The sequence below is a fragment of the Mustela putorius genome, unplaced genomic scaffold (assembly GCF_011764305.1).
Source record: "Mustela putorius furo isolate JIRA1106 unplaced genomic scaffold, ASM1176430v1.1 tig00000695_pilon_pilon_pilon, whole genome shotgun sequence".
NCBI lineage: Eukaryota > Metazoa > Chordata > Mammalia > Carnivora > Mustelidae > Mustela > Mustela putorius.
This window is the reverse complement of record NW_025421447.1, coordinates 7,690,085-7,711,816: the sequence shown is the minus strand read 5'-3', so window position 1 is coordinate 7,711,816 and position 21,732 is coordinate 7,690,085. Positions and strand designations below refer to the sequence as shown.

Below are 21,732 nucleotides of genomic sequence, written 5' to 3'. Positions count from 1 at the left end.
GGAATGAAATGCCAGGAGAATGCGCGATCCCGCAGACGGCGCGGATTCATATATACACATACTCCACGATACTCTCGGGCCAGGGCGGTTCTGCTTGGCCAAGCAAAATGGGCAGAAGTGCCAGTCACGTTTCATGTGTCCGTACCCTGGCATTCAGCAGAGAACTCAGAGGAGCTTCTCAAAAAAGAATTCTTCCCCGTTGGCTGGTTTCACTGGCGTTAACATCCACGCAGTCTCCCCACAGCCCAGCGATCCCAGGCCAGCCTCATCGGAAGAAACCTAAGCTACGTGGGCTGGTTGCAGTTATGATGCCACAAAGACCCTCAGAAGTAAGTTTCCTCCACTCAACAAACCACTGCTTCATCGTCCAAGGAAAAGGCGGTTCCTAAAACCTCTGCCGGGCACGGACAGCCCTAGGAAGAGGGTTCATGGATGCTGGGTTCTCAGTGCATCAGCGACTCCGAGGAGCAGGCCGGCTTCTGCCCAGCAGCACTCTGGTTCCTCATCAGGAAGGGCTCCAGCCAGACACAGGCAAGCCCTGTCCTCTGCAGAGACCCAGTGGACACGCGGTGAGGCTCTGCTAGGGCTGTCCCTCCGCGGCCCACACCAAACCGCCCGCCCCTGCCCAGGGGTGTTTGTCTGATGCAGACATCCCGGGGATGATACTCATTTGCTCTAGTGGGGTAACACACATTCCTAGGAGGGCTAGAAGCGTCTTACTTCTGAAGCCCGGCCATCAGAAACACTAGAGCCCTGTCACCAGTCGTCCCCATCCCTGGAAACGCCCCCTGGCTCTGGGTCTCTCCTGTCGTGCCTTCGTCCTGAAGCTGGTGTTGGCGGGACACAGGTGTCTGGGTCAAGACCGGAGAAGGAAAGTACTCATGGGTGTCCCACTCCAGGAAACACCACACCCTGTCCCAGTGGAACCTGACCACCTCCCTAAACCAAAAGCCATGCTGGAATAGACCATGGGATGGGGGCCTTTAGGAACGCACAGAAGCAGACGTATCTCTGAGAGTTCCAGGCAGGGCTGAGACTGGAGGAGAGTCCCTACACACACAGGCTTTCTTGTCACTCTGGGAGGGACAACGCCACACCGAGCACCTTCCCATGTTTCTGGGATGCTGTGTCCTGCACCGGCTCCGAGGACCAGGCGGGTGCTCCGCTTCCAGGGGCAGCCGGCTGCCATCTGGGAAACTAGCCAATCGTGCAACGTGTCCCCGTGCTGCTTATTGGAAATCAAACTCTCAGTAAGGGTGTACTGACAGGACGATGCCAGCGTTTGAGGCCAACATTAACATCCGCAAAAAGTGGGACCACGTCCTTCTACCCTTGCTGAAACTAGAAATTCGTATCTGATCCGTCACGCCAGTGACGTCTGTTTTCTCAAAGGAGCCTAATGGCTCTGCCCCTGCCAAGTGACATCACGGAACCACACGCAATGATGTCCTGGGACGGCACCAGACTAGGACACACCAGGTCTGAGGGAAACCGCCCAGCACAGCACAACCTCCCTCGACGTACCGCCCCGGTTCTAAGATGCCCATGTTCATGCAGGTGTAAAATCTCACGCGTCCCCCAGTCGCCATCAGCAGGAGGCAACAGTGACATGACGTGAGTGTCATTGCCAGACTCCTCCCGGCAAGGTCAAGAGCCCAACATGAGATCCTACAGAATGGGTCTCAGCAGCTTAGAAGCAGCTTCTGGAACCAACAGCGGGAGCCGCTTTTCAGAAGTTCTCCGGCCCTAAGCACTCACCATGGCACAGAAGACAGTTTGGGAAAACACGGACAACTCTGGGTCAAGACCGGCCAGAGCGTCGAATCATGGTGCCAAGTCGTACGAATCTCTCTTAACATTTTATTTATTTTTGGAGTGCGATATGGAAATCTGTCTAAAGTCTAAAAAAAACGTCTCACGAGAAGCGTTCCGTAGTTCTGAGGGGCACGTTTTTCTTAATGGTTCGCGAAAGACAGGCATGTCTTGGAAGTGCTGGGTCTGAGTCTCTGAAATCCGGCCCTCACTGGGCCGGTACAGGACGGAGCCCGGGGGGACCCAGCTTTTAACTTCCTCAAGGGTGACCGCCGGTCATCCCGCAGCTCGGAGAGCCCCTGCTCTATCCTACTGGCTCGAACCTCCGAGCCTCTCAGCCCAGGTTTGGGCCAACTGGGACAATGAAAAAAAATTGGTTTCATTACTTCCATGTTAAACAGTGAATTTGGGAAAAAAAATTAATTTGGGCAACTTTATAGAAAAATTTAGAGAACCCACAAACTATCTGCATCTTAACTGTTTTTAACAAAGGTGCTCACCTGTGCCCACCATCTCCCCCCGACTGCTCCCATTCGCCTGTGGTAGTGCGTCCACGCCACAGTGGCTTGGCAGCAAAGTCATCCCACCGCTCCGCGGCCGTGAGACCCTTTCGTTCCTTTCTCGAGATTATTTCATTTGCCTTATTACCATGGGTTCTTCTACCCAAAGGAGAAAGAGAAGAGTTTTCAAAGCTTATCGCACTGTCATGCTGAGCAGACTCCGAGAATCATCTAGTGACACCAGGAACGTAAAAGTGTACCTATTCCCCTAAATTCTAGATGATATTGCAACTTGCTGATTTTTTTCCCTGGCTAAAGCAATCATTATTTTTTGCAAATAAACAACAGTGCTTAAGCCCACCATCTTCTTACAGGGCGCAGTGGGGCTCTGGGCTCATCCAGACCTCTGTCACCTGACTGTTAATCCAAGCACGTGCCCGGGGGCCACTACTGCCCAGGCCTGCCACCTGCAGATCATGACCCAGGCAGGATGGGGCCAGCAAACCCGTCTCTTAGAAAACATCCGCTATACAAGCAAGTTACATCTCAGTTCAATCTGCGTCTGGTTTCCCTCGGGGAAGGCTTCAGGGCTGAAAGGAAACCCCAATTTAACTCCTGTGGGCACAGACAGACAGACGGATGAAGGGTGAGACAGATGAACCATTTCACCAAGGAAGTCACTATGTTCCCATTCACTCAAGAGGACTGTTCTTCCTTAAAATTAGAGAAGGGCTATGATATGCTCACAGAGCACATCTGTAATAGTCACGGACCAGTTTTCAGAAAAGATGCTCCAAGTCATAGCAAAGTGATTTACAAAGATGCCTCCTCGGCTGGCCCCCATTTTTAGGACAGACCCCAGGAACACACCTCCGTCTGGACAGTGAGGCTAGCACCCGCCGTCGGCTCCCAACTCCCAGGCAGATGCACACGGGAGAGCTGCCAGGAAGGAAGCCGCAATGAGGAAAAGGCCTGAGATCTTCCTGGACCTGTTCCCGTCACTGGCCTGGCAGGACAGATGTGGCCTCGGGCCGCCCCCCGGGAAGCCCACCGCTGTGCCCTGGACACCCCGCCCTTCCGGGAAGACGCCAGTTTCCACGTGGCTCTCAGGAGAGGCTAAGGGCGCCCTGGGGACAGCTGAGAGCAGCAGAGTCAAGGCCGGGAGACAGAGGTGGACGAAGCCTGTCCCTCCTGCTACAGAGAGACAGCCCTGCCCCAGGCCCCGTAGCCCGTCGTTTCTAAGGGTCGCAAAGCAGCTCATCCACTGAGGCAGGAAACAGAACCCAGGCCAGCGAGGCCTCAGGTTTGGAGAAGTGGAGCATAATTCAGGAAACGAACCTGAGCTGGTGTCCGATCCTGGCTCGTCCGTTCGCTGGGGGAGCTCAGGCCACCTTAAACTCTGGGCCCACCTTCCCTCCCGTAAACTGGGGTGAGTGGGCTCTTCCTGCTCCCAGGCCTCCCGAGTCCCGTCCTCCCATGAGACTTGACATTCCACCTCAGCTTCTGCTCCTGAGCCGAGGGGCACGATTTCTGGCTACTCTGGGCTGAAAGGAAGTAGAGCGCTGGCTCCTACCCTCCTGCGGGAAGATTCCAGAGCAGGGAGGGGGTAAGGGCAGGGGGGGGTGAAGATGGGGGCAAGGGGGGAGGGGGGATGGGGGGCGGGGGGCGAGGTGGAAACACTTGGAGGCAACGGGCAGTCCTTCGGCTCCTGCAAGAGTACCCCCTCCACCAGGAGAGAGCACAGCGGGGACCCCACTGAGGGACAGGCGCGTTCCTGGAGGTTTCCATGAGCGCCAGGCTAACCTGGGCACCGAGCAGCCCGGCGGGGAACACGCGCACCAAGGCAGGAGGCTGCACCTGCAAACAGCCTGCGGTGACTTTCATGCCGGGTGGCCCAGGGCCCTACGTGAGCAAGTAGAAAGCAGTGACTTGCACTGCAGGATCCCAAATGCTGAAGATGAGGTCAGGAAGTAGCCAGCTTCCTCGGGGGCTCATAACAGGCTAGGGCCTGCTGCAGCTACAGAAGACCCCCCCAAACCTGTGAGGTCTCCCCAGCAAGGAGCCCGGGAATACAGCACACCGCCGCCCTCGCATGGACCTGGCCCGCGGTGTCCTGGGCCCAAAGAGGCAGCGACAGCTGGTGAAGCACACACGGGCTCCCGCAGCCATGGCCCCGGCCCGGCCCGGCCATCGGCTGACACACGCGTCCACGAGCCAATCGCAGCAGCGCTCAGTGGGGGAGCAACTGAGGAGTTGTTGGGGGCCAGGGCCGAGCAGTCAGGCCCAGAACTTGTCCTGCGTCAACGGCAGCAGCTCTGCTTCCACGACAGAGCCGAGGCTCAGACACAGAGAGGTCTCCGGGCCAAATCTGATTCACTTTTCATTTACTTCTACTTTTAAAACGACAGACCACACTCTTCAGAAGCGGGGTGTGGAATCTGATGCACCCATACACGCCCCCAGTGTAGCCGCTCCTGCATCCAGTCACTCTGTGCCTTTGCAACCGCACACCCGGCACCTTCCCGCACTTGCCAACACCAACCTGAGGGAGGACAGAAGCCCAGACCCAAGGGACGGCCTGTCCTGACACACAGACACGCATGGGGAAAGGCAGCACAGCCAGGCGCCCGGATCCATGACCTAGAACACAGCCCCCCTCCACGGCCGAGCCCCTCCTCCCCACCGGCCCCACAGGGCCCTCCTGGGCATCACAGCTACGGGCAGAAACCAGCCCCAGGGATCTGGCTGAGAACGCCTGTTTTGGCCGTGAGACGCCTCCTCATGAGGCCGCCAGGCTTTTTCTTGCCCCTGCTCATGGCCACCAAGCGCCCACTCCTCCGGTGCGGGAGCACAGACACCGGAACCCGGCTCAGGAATTCCGCATCTTCCGCAGGCAGGCAGGAACCCAAGAAAGCAACCTCCATCCTTTGTTTTCTGTGAAATTTATTGTTTCCACATTAAAAGATTTTTTTGAGGGGAAGTATTTTCTTGTTTTCTCTTTTAACCACATGATGATCCTATACAGCCGCCGAAGTCGGACAGCGTCAGTCGTTAACATGCCATATGAATTCTGAATAAATAAAAGCTACAAAGCCCAGGTTATATACAAATACCTCGGGCGGTAATGTTTACAAACCTATGTACAGTAACACAAATGTAAACAGTAATGCAGCATGAGAGGAACCAAAGGACGCACAGAACCACCACGGCGGCCGGTCTGCCTCGACTCAGGCGCGCGACCCTTCCTAACACGACCGCGCAGGCCCTCAGAGGACAAAACAAAACGCTCTGAAAGATGTCACTTAACTCAAGAACCAGAAAGCTGGCCAGGAGGTTGCCCCCGCCCTCACCCAGAGCCACGCAGAGGAGGAGACGGCGCGGAGGACCCACACTGTGGGCACCCCGGATCAGACGGGCGTCTCGCTCTCCAGGAGGCAAGTCTATGGAATGGTAACTGCTAAAGTAAAATCAGAAGGTGCAGAAAATGTTCCCGAATTCAGTGACCTTCCTGACTCTGTTCCAGCAACAGGCCAAACTGTGGGGAATGGGGCTGGGGGATACATGATCGTGAGCACTGAAGATGCCTGAGCGGGAGCTCAGGAGGAGGGCACATGTTGACCTGATCTGGGGGAGAACTTCTAGAAGGTCTGCCATGTCTTAAACACAACTAAATCCTATCGGTACAACAGGGTGGGAGCTATGAGGCAGGTGTGACGAATGGGTACTTCTGCATCCAGTGACCAAGGAATACACGTACGTATCACCTTGTGACCCACAAAAGTGCAATCATGTGAAACCAACGGCACCACGGCGAGAAGAGAAAATAGCCAGCATTGATAGCGCGCAGAGTCCTGGGGCTGGGCGGGGCCCGGCAGCCGCCACCGCATGCAGCCTGCCCTCTGCCGGCCACGGGGAGGCGGTCGCAGGGGCCCAAGCTGGGCCCAGGCACCGAGGGGTGAGGCGTGGGTGTCCTGGGCTGCTGGAGGAGGGCAGGAGCCCCCACCTGGAGGCCGGGCACTCACACACTGAGAGGCAGCATACCCGGTGCTGAAGACGGGCGCGAGGAGCCCAGACCAGGAGGCGGCGGCGCTGGGTCAAAGCCGTTTACTGCCCTGTGGGGGTGACCAGAGCAGAGAGGGGAAGGGAGGGGAGAAAAGAGAGAAAGAGAGAGACGGTCATTTAAAATCACTCGACACACAAGAAATGTACCTGCTCTCTATAATCAGCCCTCTTCCTGCCCAGGGTGGAATCACGGCAGCCCTGGGAACAGTGGCGACTGGAAGGCATCAGCAAGTCAGAGACTTCAGAATCAGAGGATGGAGAGCAAGGCGCTCGCGTGCTTCTTCCTCAACGACTCCGTCCTGCCGGCCGCCGCCACCACAGCCCTGACTTGCCCCTGCAGAGCTGGTCTAAATGTCTGCCCGAAGGGAACTGTCTGAATAAATACTGGTACAACTAAACGAGAAGTTTACAGTTTACACAGCCATTAAACACACTCCACAGAGTTCTTTAACCGCTCGGGAAAATACTCAGAATGTAACTGATGCTACGTGGAAAAGCAGCAAGTCGCCAAACTGTATAGGTTCAATGCCGGGCAGGAAAAGAGTAAGTGACAGACATTCCAGACTCTAACATACAACCTTTTTTATGGACCTTACTTCTGTGTAGCTGAATTCACAATGTGGGCGCGCTACACACACACACGCACATACATGTGTATAAAATCATTTATGTTCTAGAAAGGAAATTTAACGACGGTTACTTTTCCTCCATCTGGGTGGTGGATAATTTTTACTACTTTCCACTTTTTATTGTTTTCCAAATCTCCTACAATGTACATGAATATCTTAATAAAGGGGAAAAAATAACTCTGTTAAGTTGTTTGGCAATATGGGTAGGTGTGTCTGTGGACATGAGGGGCCCGCCCCGCCGGCCCCCACCCAGCCCAGAGCCCGCAACCGGCCCCAGCACGCAGGAGCGAGGATGCAGAGCCTCCCAACCCCGCCCTCTGGCTGCGGCCCCGCCCACTATCCCCACCCCAGACCCACCCGCCAGCCCCCCACAGCCACCAGAAGCAGAGAGGGGAAAAGCACAGGGAAACCACACCAGCCTTCCACGCATCACCCTTCCCAGGAAGGTTCCTCCTGGCAGCAATACGGGAGGTGCGGGCAACTGTACGGGCTGTGCCGAACCCACAGGCCATCGCTGTCCCCCCACCTGCTCAGCGGCAGGGGCCAGGGCCTTGAGTATAGACTCAAGGAGAGAGGTTCTCTTAAAAGACAAAACAAACCAAACCAAAGGGGGGGGTGGGGTGCAGACACACATTCCCCACAAAGACAATGCTTTCACGCGCTGCGGAAGTAAGTGTGACCTGAGAGAACAGGCATGCAGGGAGACGAAGAACCAGCTGACGACTACGAAGAAGGGCTAAGGTCCGAAGTAACTGACCCCAGAGGACAGAAATGAGTCTGAAAACAAGCAACCCCGTGCAGGCCAAGAGCAACAGGACAGCCCCCAGGCACGAGACTTCTTGCTGCACAACCTCCTCCCCGAGATGTGCACCTGGGACCCTCCCTTTTCTTCCTGGGCCTTTCAATCATCTGTTCCCTGTCCTCTACAACCTCCAGGCACGAGAAACTGTCTGGTGAGGTCCCTTCCCGCGACGGCCAAGCTGTGCCACGGGAAAGGGGTTCCAGAGGAGCAACGCCGCCACACTCCCCATGTGGGCCCCAACCCCCTGCAGCCTTCACGGCACTGGCCCCCCGCCACCATGTGTCTGGACAGTCCCGGAACCTCAGCGAGAACCAGGCAGGCCTCACGCACAGCCTTGGCCTCAGAAACATGGATGTTATACTCCGGCCGTCAGGCTGAGCTCCATTGGCACCAGGAAGCGGCCGGCACCCATCCAAAGGGGATGCAAGAGCCCCACAAGAAGGACTCCCGCACGCAGATTTTAGGGCTGGGACCCCTGTAGTCTCGAGCCGGAAAGACCTGAACACACAGCAAGCTCACCCCTATCGCTCTGCGGCCGGAGAGAGCAAAGCAAGCGAATGCCAGCCTGGGCTCACCCCCGAGCGAGTCAGTGGGCGCCCAGGCCCCTCTCCCTTCCCAGGCTCCTCCTGCAGGAGGACACCTGACAGCCCTCCACGAGCCGCAACTCCTGCGGTAACTCTGACGCAGCTCGGCTCTAAGGGGACAAACAGCAGTGCCAACCAGCAGAGAAAAGGAGAACAAGAAACTCAACGGGGCCATTTCCCCGCGTGGACCGAAATGAGAATTCTCAAGTGAATGCCAGATGCAGCCCGGGGAGCAAAACCCGCCAGGCTCACACCCAGCACCCGTCTCCTGAGGCAAGGAGTGGGACGGGAAAGGCCAGAGGGAGAAGAAGGCTGACCCTCCAGGCACGAGAAACTGTCTGGTGAGGTCCCTTCCCGCGACGGCCAAGCTGTGCCACGGGGAAGGGGTTCCAGAGGAGCAACGCCGCCACACTCCCCATGTGGGCTGCAGGGGACAGCAAGAGAGCCACAGGGAAATGTCCTGGTGGACGACATGGGACTGAGTGGAGGGAGAACATGCAGGGAGGGAGAGACAGATCTGGGAATCATCTATACAGGAAGGTTCCAGAAATGTCACAGTCTTACCACCAAAATCTACCTCAAGAGTCTGAAAAGTAGCAGATCTGGCCACGCACAGAGCCTGTGGTCTGTGTGACACGGCAGATGACGTGGAGAGGGGGACAGAGCTGTCAGCGGGACGGGAAGCCTCAGTGCCGGAGCAGAGCACAGAGACGAGATCCCGCCCGGCAGCAAGGGCTAGTGCAGCTGAGTGCAGCCCGGACAGGACGCAAGAAGGTCAGAGCAGGCATGGGGAGCACTGGCAGAGCCCCTCCCGGCCTGCCAGCCTGGGGAGATGGGAGCAGCAGATGCTCAGACAAGCTCCAGCCCGTGCTGCAGGCGGAAATGCACACTCCTGGAAGGGCAGATCTCTCACACACACATGCACACACACACATGCACACACGTCTCCCTCTACCCTCCCGCTGTACACAGGGCATCCAAGAGTGAGCAGGAGGACAGAGTCCCTGGGGGGCGGTGAGGCTCCATTACCACCGGCTCCCACCTTGACCTAACAGAAGACTCTGGACGGCAGGAAGAAGCCCGGTCTCCCAGGATGTCAAGCCAAATGGGATTCTGGGGCCTGACCCCCACACCCAGACCCCCGGCAGTGTCACCGCTATAGCGCTGACCCTGGACCAGGAGCACTGCCAGGCCCGCTAGCTACCCCCCACCTCCGCCCCAACCCTGCCCGGGGCCCGTGACCACGAGCTGCCTCCATGCTGCGTGGCTGAAGCAGCAACGAGGGCAGGGAGCCGGCTCGGACCGGAGCCTGAGCGCTCACTCGGAGGCTGTAAGTCGGTTAGAGCAGAGTCAGCCCCATGCGTTAGTGAAACGAGTGTGTTAGTGGGTCCTGCACCGCACACCGGGATGGAGAGAGAAGCAGAAAGAGCACAGCAAACAAATTCAGTTACCCATGAACAACGTGGGAAATATGACCTTTTCTTGCCTAATAAAAAAAAAGGAAAAAACATTAAACAGTAATACAAGTCCTATTTTCACAGCCTGCCCTAAAATTGGTCTACGCCCCCCTACACACAGCCCCACCGAGACCTCACTGGCTTACAAAATCAGGGTAAGGGACACTTAAGAGGCTGAATGAAAATGACAGCGAAAACAGAGGGGTCTGAGAGAAGTCCAGGGACCACACCACACGTGGGGCTCAGATGACGAGCACGAGGGGCTGTCGGTGGTTGGAGGACACAGAGCAACGCCAAGGAGGAGATCCAGAACCTGGCAAAAGCCAGCACAGACTAGAGGAAACCCTGTTTGCAGGAAGTCCTCAAACCACCAGAACATCCAGAGTGTTTTCAGGCCACACGTACGGACACCTAACAAGGGGCAGCATCTGGTGGGCAAGGTAAGGCCTCAAGGCATCACCGGACCTGGGGGTGCGCACCTCCCCCAAGGAGCACCCCACCCCAGGTCTCTAGGACAGCTGGGGAAAACACAGGGACCTGCAGACACACTCCTCGGGAGCAGGAGGTAGGGCAGGGAAGTTCCAACTGGAGGCTTTTGAAAATGGAGTTTTCTCTCATGCTACAACTCCAAGCTACACGCTTGGACACTTGGAAATGGTGTTTTGACTTCTACCTGCCAGACTCCATAACGGAGGTGGGGGCTGGGACGCTCCCCCGCTTCCTGTCGCGGCTGGTGCACGCCGTCATGACTATCTAGTCAGCAGGTCACCGGGGAGAAAGGCCAGAGTTCAAAGCCAGGCCAGAAGGAAGCCAGAATCAAAGCAAAGCGACAAGGATCCACAGACATGCGAAGCCACCAGCCAGCCTCGGACACGTGGCAACAGGACACGTGGCTCACGAAGGTCAATGCTGCAATGTGGACATATGATCCACTCCGCTGTGACCTGAACCCGTGAGAAGAGGCCAGCCCAGAAAAGTGTATTTAATCCTTAACCAACACAGTACAGTTGAAAACTTGTACTACTTCAAGCAAAACTAGATGTATCATCTGCAACTGTTTCTCTCAGGAAGCCCGTCTCTAGGCCCAGTTCAGGAAATAAAGCCTGCGCGTGCATCTAGCATGTTCCTCAGGGGACAGGCACTCCGGGACAGAAGCCAAAGCTCCTGGTTCTGGGCGATTCTGTGCCCTCCACAGCCCCCTGAAACAGGGTCCATCTCTGGGCCTGCCGCGCCCAGGTGCCCCACGCTGGGGCCACGTGGAAGCCAGGAGTAGGGACCTGCCTGGAGAGCGGTCCCTCCCCGGAGAGTGGTCCCTCCCCGCCGTGACTGCTCTGAGGACTGCGAAAGAGGCATCAGGCCCCCCCCCCCGTTTCTGGTTCCTGCCCATTCTCACGTTACAGGGCACCTGAGGCAAGAAACAGGGTTCCAGAAACAGACCTGTAACTGCCCCACTGGAGGTGAGTTAGACGTCACAAAAAGTACAAGCTGGACAAAATAATTAGGTACTGTTTTCAATGCTCATCTGCCCCTCAACTTTCCCTGTGTTATTCGGGAGAAATGGCAACTTGAATGTGAAATATCTATTTATTCCACTTGCCATTACGATATAAACATGGGGACTCCTCAAGGTTTCCTGAAACTCCTAAACCTGAGGAAAATTGGTTTTATGTTGACTCCCCGAGGAAACCCAGCGGTCAGAATGAAGCTCTGACTTACTTATAGCCAGTTCAGAACGTGCTCCTTAATGAAGCATGTGCCCTTCAGGGTAGAAGTCCCTGAAGGGAGAGAGGGAAACCAGAACACCGCACTCCACAAGGGCGGACATAAGCTTTTCAGAGCGGCCTGTGTGCCGGGTCAAGTCTTCCAGAAATGTGCCACGGTTACAGAGGAAAGTAGAAAATATAAGCTCCTGTAAGAAACTGAAACCTCTCTAGACTCATTTCTGTCCTGCATGCAGAGAACAGGACCAGACGGGCTCTACCACTCGAAACAGGGACCGGGCAAGGGAGCTTGGTGCCTAGATGCTGTTCCAAGAACAGCCACCTCGTGGAACCTGGTTGGCAGAGCCAAACCACGGGGTCCTGACCGCTCATTAGCTACAGGACAGCTTTCAATCAAGTATGACCACGCAGTGTCTTTTTTGGACTTGAGGGAGAACGCTGCACGGACAGGAAGATACTGGCCTGTAAGTCATGATGGGGGCTGGGTTGCAGAGTCGGATTCAAAGTCTAATCCCATAAATTTTTAAAAAGCATATAGCAGATGCGTAAAAATATGATTTTACCTGCCCGAGAGAGTACATATAAGGATGTAGTAGTGTGAAAACAGAAAAGATCTACTCTTCACTTCTATGTAGCGGCACCAACTGAAATTCTTTTTGCATTAAGGACATACCAGTGCTTCAATCTTATGCCATTTTTTTTTTACACTCTCAACTCCCCAGAAAACATCTTCATATCATACAAAACTTGTGTCCCCTAAACTGTATCTGATCCAGTGGTTTCATATTTTTCCAAAATCTTCAGATAGCAGGTGTCTTGCAAAGTCTACACACACATGGTCATGGTGTTTTCTACCCTTACAAATACCGGCCAGGCAAGTCCACCAGCCTTCAAGCGCCTTGAGAACAAGAACTATTACCACATCGTCTTTAATTCCCAGAGCCTAGCACAGCTACCTTGCAAGAGTGTTTCCCAAGACAGAAGCATGAGAGTTCTCGGGGCAACCGACTCCACGGGGACCAGAAGATGACAACAGATTTATGTCCCCTAAGACCTCAATGATACCGCTTCAGGTAGGCTTATCAAACTGAGTTTACCTTTTCAAAGTAAAATAAGCTCACTTAATAAAGTGCGACTTTACTAACTCAAAAAAAAAAAAAAAAAAAAAAAAAAGAAAGAAAGAAAGAAAAAGAAAAATCATTTAAAATGTCCAAAATTGGGGCACCTGGGTGGCTCAGTGTGTTAAAGCCTCTGCCTTCAGCTCAGGTCATGATCCCAGGGTCCTGGGATTGAGCCCCACATCGGGCTCTCTGCTCAGCAGGGAACCTGCTTCCTCCTCTCTCTCTGCCTGCCTCTCTGCCTACTTGTGACCTCCATCTGTCAAATAAAATCTTAAAAGTAAATAAATAAAAAATAAAAAATAAATATAATGTCCAGGATTTACTTACCCTTTGTCAAAGAAAGACGTATGTCCTGATCGAGAGAACTTCGTGCCGTTACTATTCATGACCCCACAGTTAACATTCCCTGAAATATAGGATTTCCGCGATGCTTGGTCCTTTGCAAAATTCCTGCAAGCTGCTAATTTGGATTCTAAAGCCTACAGAAAGAAGGAGGAATGATTTGGTTGTCAAAACAGTAGCTGTACATAAAAATCTGCATTTCAAATCATTTCTATTTCAAGATTAAAATTACAGTCTCTCTGTTGATTGCAGTAGCCGTTCAAGCCACAATCCATCACCTCTCTGATTGGAAAGGGGGAATTTTATGCTGACGGCCAACTAACGACCTCAGAACAATGCACTTACTCCTCTCAGTATTACGGACGAACACGGATATAAGCCTGACCTTACAACTAAGCAAAATGTGGCACAAGTAAACAGATCCCAGGTCTCTTGACCCTTTCTGAGTTGGGGACTATTAGAAAGCCCCTAATATCCTTATTCACGACATTCATTCATTCAAATACTTGCTGAGCGTGATCACAGAGCAGGCCCAACCTGTGTCCGAGGCCTCAGTGGGACAGATGCACAAGGGCAAGTCCTGGGTCTGGCACTGGGGAAAAGAGTGAGAGTGGTCTAGAAATGAAAACTTAGAAGATGTCACACCAAGTAGCAGACAAAGTCAGGGCTGTGAATGGGGAATTCAAGGACAGAATTCTGAATAAAATCAACCCGGGAAGGGTGCGGCAGATGAAGACCCAATCAGATGACAGAGGAATGGGCAGAAAGGCAGGAGGCAGACGTGACACAGCATCGGAGAGGCAAAGGAAAGAAAGCATTAAAAAACAAAAAAAGCCAGTGTTGAATGTTCCAAGCAAAAGTAGGGCAGAACAGCGTCCACTGGGTTCGACGGTGCTGAGCTCATCGATGAGCGATTCTGGGGGAGGGAGCAGGAATCAGAGTCCGGACCAGGATGTCTGGGGAGGAGGCACATCGTCACCCATGCTAACAATAAACGGAGGCCTCTTTCAGAGAGCTTGGCTGTGAAGGGAAGAGAGAACGAGGGTGACAGCTAAAGACAGATGTAGGGTAAAAAAAAAAAATTGCTGCTTTTTACTTTTGCTTTTTAAGATTAAAAAATTAGTTTGTAATACACAGATATTACATGTGACACGTGGCAATCCATGAAGATTACACAAAGATACTGAAACACGGTAAGAGGCTAAAAGCACAGGAGACACTGATGAGAGGGCGGGGAGGGAAGGGTTCCAAGGCACAGAGGGACAAAGTCAGCCATGGGCAGGAACATGGTCCTTGAAGCACCGCGGTAACGAGGAAGAATAAAAATAAATAATAAACAGTTACTAACAGGAGAGTAGTAACAGAAGTCAAAGAGAATAGACAGGTGGAGATCAGATGGCCTTGATTTCTCAGTTCAAGAGGATGCAGGGCAGGGGCTGGAGCCTCCAGCTCGAGGCAGCAGACAGAGGAGGACAGAGAAGCAGGGAGTTTGGAAACTCCGAAGAACACGCGGGGCTGGCGGGGAACCACATGCCCGAGGTCCCAGCGGCCTCTCGGAAGGTGGACCATCAGCCAGACGGACCAACCGCACGGGGACTCCCAAGGTCACCTTTCTGCACCATTTCTGAACAAATTATGTAACGTCATAAGCAAAACAAACAAGGACCAGAGAAAGCTGCTACGGACATGAAGCCTGGGAACGGGCAGGAGTAATCCAGGCAGAGAACTGGGGCAGCACCCCTCGGGGCACCGGCAGAGAGGGTACCGGTAAGAAGCTACAGACACGAGACGTAGCTGAGAAAGGACAGGCTTCTTCTACCCCCAAGAAAAAGAAGGTAAGTAACAACGCCAGGAGAAGGAAAAAACATACAAGTCAGCTCTGATACAAAAATGAAAACACGTGGTATGGTTCTGAGTAAATGATTAAAAAAATCCCTGAAACATTTGTTGAGTGACAGAGATAAACGACCCAGGAGCCCAGGCTCTCTGTGATTCTGCAGCCTACAACCCACACACGCACAGAGTACCGTAGAAGCCGCTCAATGATTTTCAGTTACTTTTCAGAACCAACTAATGGAGGGTTCATGACAGGACAGAGAGAAAGACACATGCAGCAAGGAGCTGAGATACGGTCTAATAAACTCAGAAACAAGCTTTAAGCATGCCATTTAAAGTTTCAATATTACCAAAAGAACAAAGAGTTAAAAAGTGGGAGATGGGAGTTAAATTCTTCATCCTACTGCTTGAAGCTGGTAAGATACCAAAAAATAAGCATATTATTTTGATCTCTGGAGCCAAATACCACAACTCTTACAGCAAATGGGATTTTTAAAAATGGTTACGCTAGGAGGGAAAATTACTCTATGGACTTTGTGCAGGTTGCTTTCTATAGCAAATTTGAAACACAGATTCAGAATTAATGTGATGGTCAGAAAATAATTTTATAAGCCAGAAAAGGCCTCCCGTTTCTTCATTATGTGAAGTAAAATCCAATTTCTGCTTTTGTCAGAAAATGTCTCTCACAAACAAGTAAGTGAAGGAGCGGTAGACAGCGGGCAGCTTCAGGGGAAAATTACTGAAGAGAGAGGTAAAAGTTGCCCAGGGAAACAGGAAAGGGAGCCCACACACGAGACGCTAACTTCACGGTGGCATGAATCCCCAGTTATCTAACTGCTTCCTGCAATCCAGATTCAGGGAAGGCGAACGCCAATGGCCAAACTGACCCAGACAGCGGGTCTCCTCTGGGGCCAAAAAGAGCATGAGTCGTCAGTGACAGAGGAAGCCATCTGCGGGGTCACCAACGAGCAGGAAGAAATGAAAGCAAGAATAGCTTTCACTCATTCACCCAGAGTCCCACTGCTGATGGTGTCAAAGAGCAGGCATTCTACCAAGCAAAAACTGAATAAGCAGAAAAACAAGTGGAAGACTTCAAAAGCTCAATTGGAAGCCAAGGTCAGAGCCAAGGAGATAGCACAGAAGCTGAAGCGGCCAAGAGCGAGGAGACAGGCGTGACTAAGAGCACAAAGTCCTGTCCGAGGGCCAGTGCTAAAGTCCTCCGGGGACAGAGCTCAAGGGGAGGACACACGGAGGGCGACCTGCAGCAAGAACAGGACCCGAGAGTGGGATAAAACACACAGCAGGCCAGAGACCAGTTACCTTAGGAAAAGACGGAGGAGTCATGAGGCAGAAAGAGCCAAGGGGAAACCAAAGAAAGCCCCGGGGATCTCCAGAGTGAAGCGCACCGGGCCTCCCGCAGGCGCCCCAGCATGTTTATCTGCCGCCGTCTCCGCGGATCCCTGCACGCTCCTGCCTCTCTGAATCATCACAGCTTTCCCCACACACAGGAACCCTTTTTCTCCTTCTCTCGCCCCAAATTCAGAATTCAAAACCAGGGCAGTACCTCAGGCTAAAGGGCTGAATACTCACCCCGACTTTCCGCAAGAGGTCCCCCACTATGTTGAGCGCGGAGATCCGAGCAGAAGGAGTGAGCGGACTGGCACCAAAACCGTTTGGTATAGCTAGAGGGAAAGGAAAGGGGGAAGAGTACACTTGCAGGCATCTTTCCCTTTTGTGGTCAGGTGTCCCTGAGCAGGATACACTCAGGGACAGGTCAAGACGGTGTTCCAAACTGGGGACACGAGCTATAAAACGGAGACACCATAAACTGTCTCCTTCAACTGATGGCTATTGAGACGATCTCCAATTTTACATCACGAATAATGCTAAAAGGGCACATATCGTTAAAACATCTAGACAGGTATTTCCAGAGAAGAGATTCCTAAAAATGGATAGAACTGCTGGATCAGAGGATATGGGCCTTTCATCCACCTGAAGAGATCCTGCCAAAATGCTGGTAAGGTCATGCCAATGTCAGTGATCTGTACGGCATGCCCTCAGTAATATTAGATGTGATCTTTTTTTTCTTTGGTCAATCTGACAATCATTTCGTTTTCTGTTTCCTTAATAACTAGACATTTGAATCTCTTCTTCAGGAAGTCATGTTTATGATTTACGATTTGATACTGGGTTGTCTTTCCTTCAATCGATGGGCAAGGGCGCTGAACACCACAGATGGCCCCCCTTTCTCTCCTCGATCTTGAATTTCTCAGCGTGGTATTAACCTTTCATACTTTCTGTTCTACAGGCGGGGGAAGTTTTGGCTTCTTCTCCTCAATATTATAAAATGTTGCTCCTATCTCCTCCTAATGCTTTCCTAGGTTTTTTTTTTTACATTTAGATCCTTTTAATTCAACAAATACCTAATTCTTTTTTCACCCAAAAGGATAACCAATTGTACTAATACCATGTCATGAACACTCTTCTCAGCTGAAATGACACTTCACCTACGTGAATTCCCAATATACTTTAGTTCCATTAAACTATTAGTCTGTCTCACCGGAAATAGGCTGCTTTCATTGCTACAATGTTAAAACAGCCTGTGGTATCCTAAAGGAGAAAGCTTCTTGTTATTAAGCTAATCCAAACTCTCCTTGGCACATTTATTCTTCAGCGTAACTTTAAAACTTGCCAACTTAAAAAACCCTGTGTTGTCTTTTATTAGAAATTTAAATTGCTAAAAACAAATAAATAAAAATTTAAAAAATAAAATAAAAAAGAAATTTAAATTGATTGATTTGCGAACAATGGCTACTGCAAGAAGCTTCCCGTTCAGAATTGGGGTTATCCAAGGTGATAGTCACATCTTTTTGAACGCTCCTCAGCAAAGGTTTTCAGTCACGCACATTTTTTCAATTTACTTTTGAGGTACTGTACACGATGGGTAAGGGCTCTTGAGCTAAACTTTAAGAGGCAAATCCATCCCTGCCAGTTATAGACTGTGGGAGCCTTAGTAAGTGGCCCATACTTCAAAGAGGGCTGGTAACAACACTTATGAAGTCGTTGTGAAGTTTAAATTAGTTAATACACTCGTTAAATGCCTAGCACACCACCGTTAAGTACTCAAGCTCTCATGCAGCTGTTACTCTCTCATCCACTTTCCAGAGTCTCATCAGCTCGTAGTCGCTTTGCTGCTGAGGCTGTTCGCTGTCCTTGGCCTCCAGAGTATCATCACCCTGAAGGTAGCACCTTTGCCCAATTTACCAGGAGCCTCTCGGCATCCAGAATAACGTGCAGCATCCGACCAGCGCTCGACAGGATAGAAAGAAGCTGCCGTACTTTTCTCAGCAGGGACTTCCAGATCTCTTCTTCCCTTATTCTCCTCAAATTATGAAATCTGTGCTTTTATGGGGAGTTGTCTTAAATGCTTTTTGGCAACAGGCGCTGTTACCAGTAAAACACAGTTACAGGCAGACCACCGAGCTCAGCCCCTTGGTCTCGCACTGACTTCTCTCATATCCTGCTTCTCGTTAGCTCTGTGCCGCCTTCTCCATCACGCAGTTGCCGGGAGCCAATGCACAGCAGCTCTAAGGTTAGTGAAAGTCCTTTGCCACCAGCTAAAACTGTGTCTGCCCGGACCAAGACTCCAGTCTTAGGGCTGACGTATCTTAATCCTGTGCCACAGTGAGCAAGCTCTGCGTCCCACTGACCTCACCCGGCTCAGCGCAACCAAGTCCCTGAATTAAACCTATAATGAGCTATTACAGGATGTACACGTCTCCGGGATTTAACATCGACTGAAGCTCCACACTATACTGATTCGTGCTTGACTAACGCATTTTCAGAACTTACCTGCAGAATTCTAATTAGCGCCTAAAAGCAAACCTTTGTTAAATCTCAAATGTTAGGAATTCTGAGATCCTCAAATGCCCAAGGAGCCATTCTGAACATGGACAGTGAGGGCTGCTGGTGACTGTCGTCCTCTATACCCGACCTGCTCTAGGTCCTCAGCAGCAAACAGCACGAGGACACACAGCAACACCCAGCACTATACAGCATTGCCACACTTCTCACCGAATGTCACCTTAGGACTAGGAGAAGGCAGGGTGAGTTATCTATTCAAGGGCTACAGAGCACCGGAAATGCAGCTAGTGCAACTGAGAAACTGAATTTCCAATTTTAACTCGATTACATTAATAAAAATGTAAACAGTCGCATGTGGCTAGTGGCTACAGGAAGGGCTGGCACAGACACGGAAGGTCACTATCTGCCTGGAGACAAAACCTTCACCTATCATTCTGCAAGATAAAACCCTTTATTTAAAAAAAAGGGGGGGTGTCTAGGTGGTTCAGTGGGTTAAAGCCTCTGCCTTCAACTCAGGTCATGGTCTCAGGGTCCCGGGATCAAGCCCCACATGGGGCTCTCTGCTCAGCAGGGAGCCTGCTTCCCCCACTCCCTGCCTGCTTGTGATCTCTCTGTCAAATAAACAAAATCTCTAAAAATAAATAAATAAATAAATAAATAAGAGGGGAAAAGAGAGCTTCATTTTGGGAAGAAAAAAGTATGAAAGGAGTGGGAGTGGCTGAAACATCTATAAGCTGGAAAAATGAAATAAATCTGAATTAAGTGCTTCCGGGTTCCTCTCTAGGATTCTATGCAGTGTCTGCTAAATGGCTTTTCTGCTTATCTAGATTTTTAAAAAACACCTTTGCTGACAGCAAGAGAACATTCTTTATGTACTAGTCATCAGTGACTCCAAACGTCACCTCTGAAAACGGCAGCCACGGGGGCGTGTAAGAGGACAGCCGAGTCTGCCTGGGCCAGTCTTACGAGCGTGAAGGGCAGCTCGACCTGTCTTGGTAGGCTGCGTGTGAAGGCATCTAGTCCCCGAGATCGGTTCGTTCTCATGGCAGGGAGAGTCAGGGTTAACAGCAGTCAGCCTCCAGGGTAAGACAGCAGAAAGGCCACTTTCCTTCTTCTTTTTCCACTTTCCGACATGAGTGTGGATGACTGCTAGCATCAAAAGATCAACTTTGCCTGAAAACCTTCAACTTTTTAACATTGCAACTGACTGAGCCACTCATGTTACACAGAGCCACTGTCGCCCTGCTCCCCGTGTGCTTGTGGCCCCAGAAACCAACCTCTCCTTCCACCTCATAGCGCGCGACTCTACCCTGAAACCTCACATGCGCCTCGCCCCACCTCCCCAGCAAACCCTCCCAGGCTGAACAACCTCCCGCAGATTCAGAAAAAAAAGACATCACAAACCTTTTGGTGAAGGAAAACTGTTCTCTGTGCCCTTGCCAACAGGAGTGGCTGGCAAAGAAAGTGATGCCTGGACCGCAGAGTCCATCTTTTCACAATCAAGGGTCGGAGAACTGGGGGCCGACTTTCTGGTTACCTCCTGTTGTCTTTCCCGGACTGCCAGTTCTTGTCTTAAATCTGCAAAATGGGGCACAGATAACAAAACTCACCAGAGGAAGCAAATCCAACCAGCAATGTCACCTCTGAAATGCCATAAAGACGTCCTTCCTAAATTATGGTTATAATATATATAAATTAAGTGTTTCCTGTGTAATACTTTTTATTTGTTGGGGTATAAAAATGATAACTTTACTGCCTAAATGATGGTTGAGAGTGCTAAGATCACATACAAATGCTCTTACCTAGGAGAACAATTAACTATGCTCATATGTTAAAAAAAAAAAAAAAAATGGGGGGCAGAGTCCAAAGAAGAACTCGCAGTGAGCCTGCACGACACAAAACTAAATACTCTTTCCACCGCATTTGTTTTTATTTTGAAATGATGTACACTTTGGGATTACAGCAAAATCAATGAAGTTCATTTTTGTAATTTTAAATTTAAATTTAAAATTTTTTAAATTTTGTAAATTTAAATTTTTTATTATCAAAATGCACTATTTCGTTTTAGAAAGGAAGTATTCAAAACAGTTGCAATTTTTTCTTGCTTTCAAATACTGAATTTTTAAGCTAAAATTAACATTTTTCTCTTCCAGTTACACAACTGATGTACAGAACACTCATGTTAAAAACGGATACAAACTTGCCCCATTTCTGGGTATGTATCCAAATGTCTACCATGGATAAATAAAGAAAATGCGGTACATGCATGTAATGTGAACTTATTCAGCCTCAAACAGGAAGAACATTCTGGCCCCGGCTACCACACGAATGAGCCGTGGGGATACTACACTAAGTGAAAACGAGCCAGTCACAAGAGACCAGATACTGTGTGACTCTATGTCTGCGAGGTTCCCTGAGTTGTCAGATTCACAGACACAGAAAAGGGAAGGGTGTTTCCAGGGGCTGGAGGAGAAGGGGAGAGATAGACTGCTGCACACTATTATGCCTATGATGATTATATGCTTTCCTTTAAAGTTCTTCCTGAGGCACTGGGTGGCTCAGATGATTAAGCATCTGCCTTCGTCTCAGGTCATGATCTCCAGGCCCTGGGATCGAGCCCCAGGTTGGGATCCCAGCTCTGCAGGGAGACTGTTTCTCCCTTTCCCTCAGCCTCTCCCTGTGCCTGTGCTCTCTCTACCTCTCTCTCTCTCTCTCTCAACTGAATAAACAAAATCTTTAATAAATGAATAAAATTCTTCTTCCCTCCCTCTTTTTTTCGTATGTGGTAAAATGCAGATTATAAAGAAGAAAATGGTTTCTACGATAAGTGCACAGACACAGTGTTACTATTATGTGCCTAACACAAAATTATTTACATATAAGCGAAAAGGAAAAAGCTAAACAAACCAGTCAAGACACACCCAATAGTAGCAGTTAATAAGGTTTTGGAAAACAGACCAGGGTCTCTGAATTCCAACTGAAAAGTTTTGTTTTTTTTTTAA

The 21,732-nt window shown here is 51.0% G+C and overlaps 1 protein-coding gene across 9 annotated transcripts in view; it reads right to left on the bottom strand.

Annotated features, from left to right (window-relative positions):
• The window catches only part of NDEL1 (nudE neurodevelopment protein 1 like 1), a 51,016-nt gene that overhangs the window by 537 nt on the left and 28,747 nt on the right, over positions 1-21,732 (bottom strand). For 6 of the 9 annotated variants that reach the window (XM_004760195.3, XM_045083365.1, XM_045083364.1 and 3 more), the window contains 4 exons: positions 20,135-20,308; positions 16,457-16,548; positions 13,016-13,167; positions 5,239-6,424 (listed from right to left, as the gene is read on the bottom strand). In XM_004760195.3, coding sequence (XP_004760252.1) covers positions 6,331-6,424; positions 13,016-13,167; positions 16,457-16,548; positions 20,135-20,308 — 512 coding nt within the window. In that variant the 3' untranslated portion in view covers positions 5,239-6,330. Of the gene's footprint in view, positions 1-31; positions 546-5,238; positions 6,425-9,840; positions 9,876-13,015; positions 13,168-16,456; positions 16,549-20,134; positions 20,309-21,732 lie in introns of those variants that run through there. The other 3 variants (XM_013060251.2, XM_045083363.1, XM_013060250.2) reach the window with 3 other exon arrangements.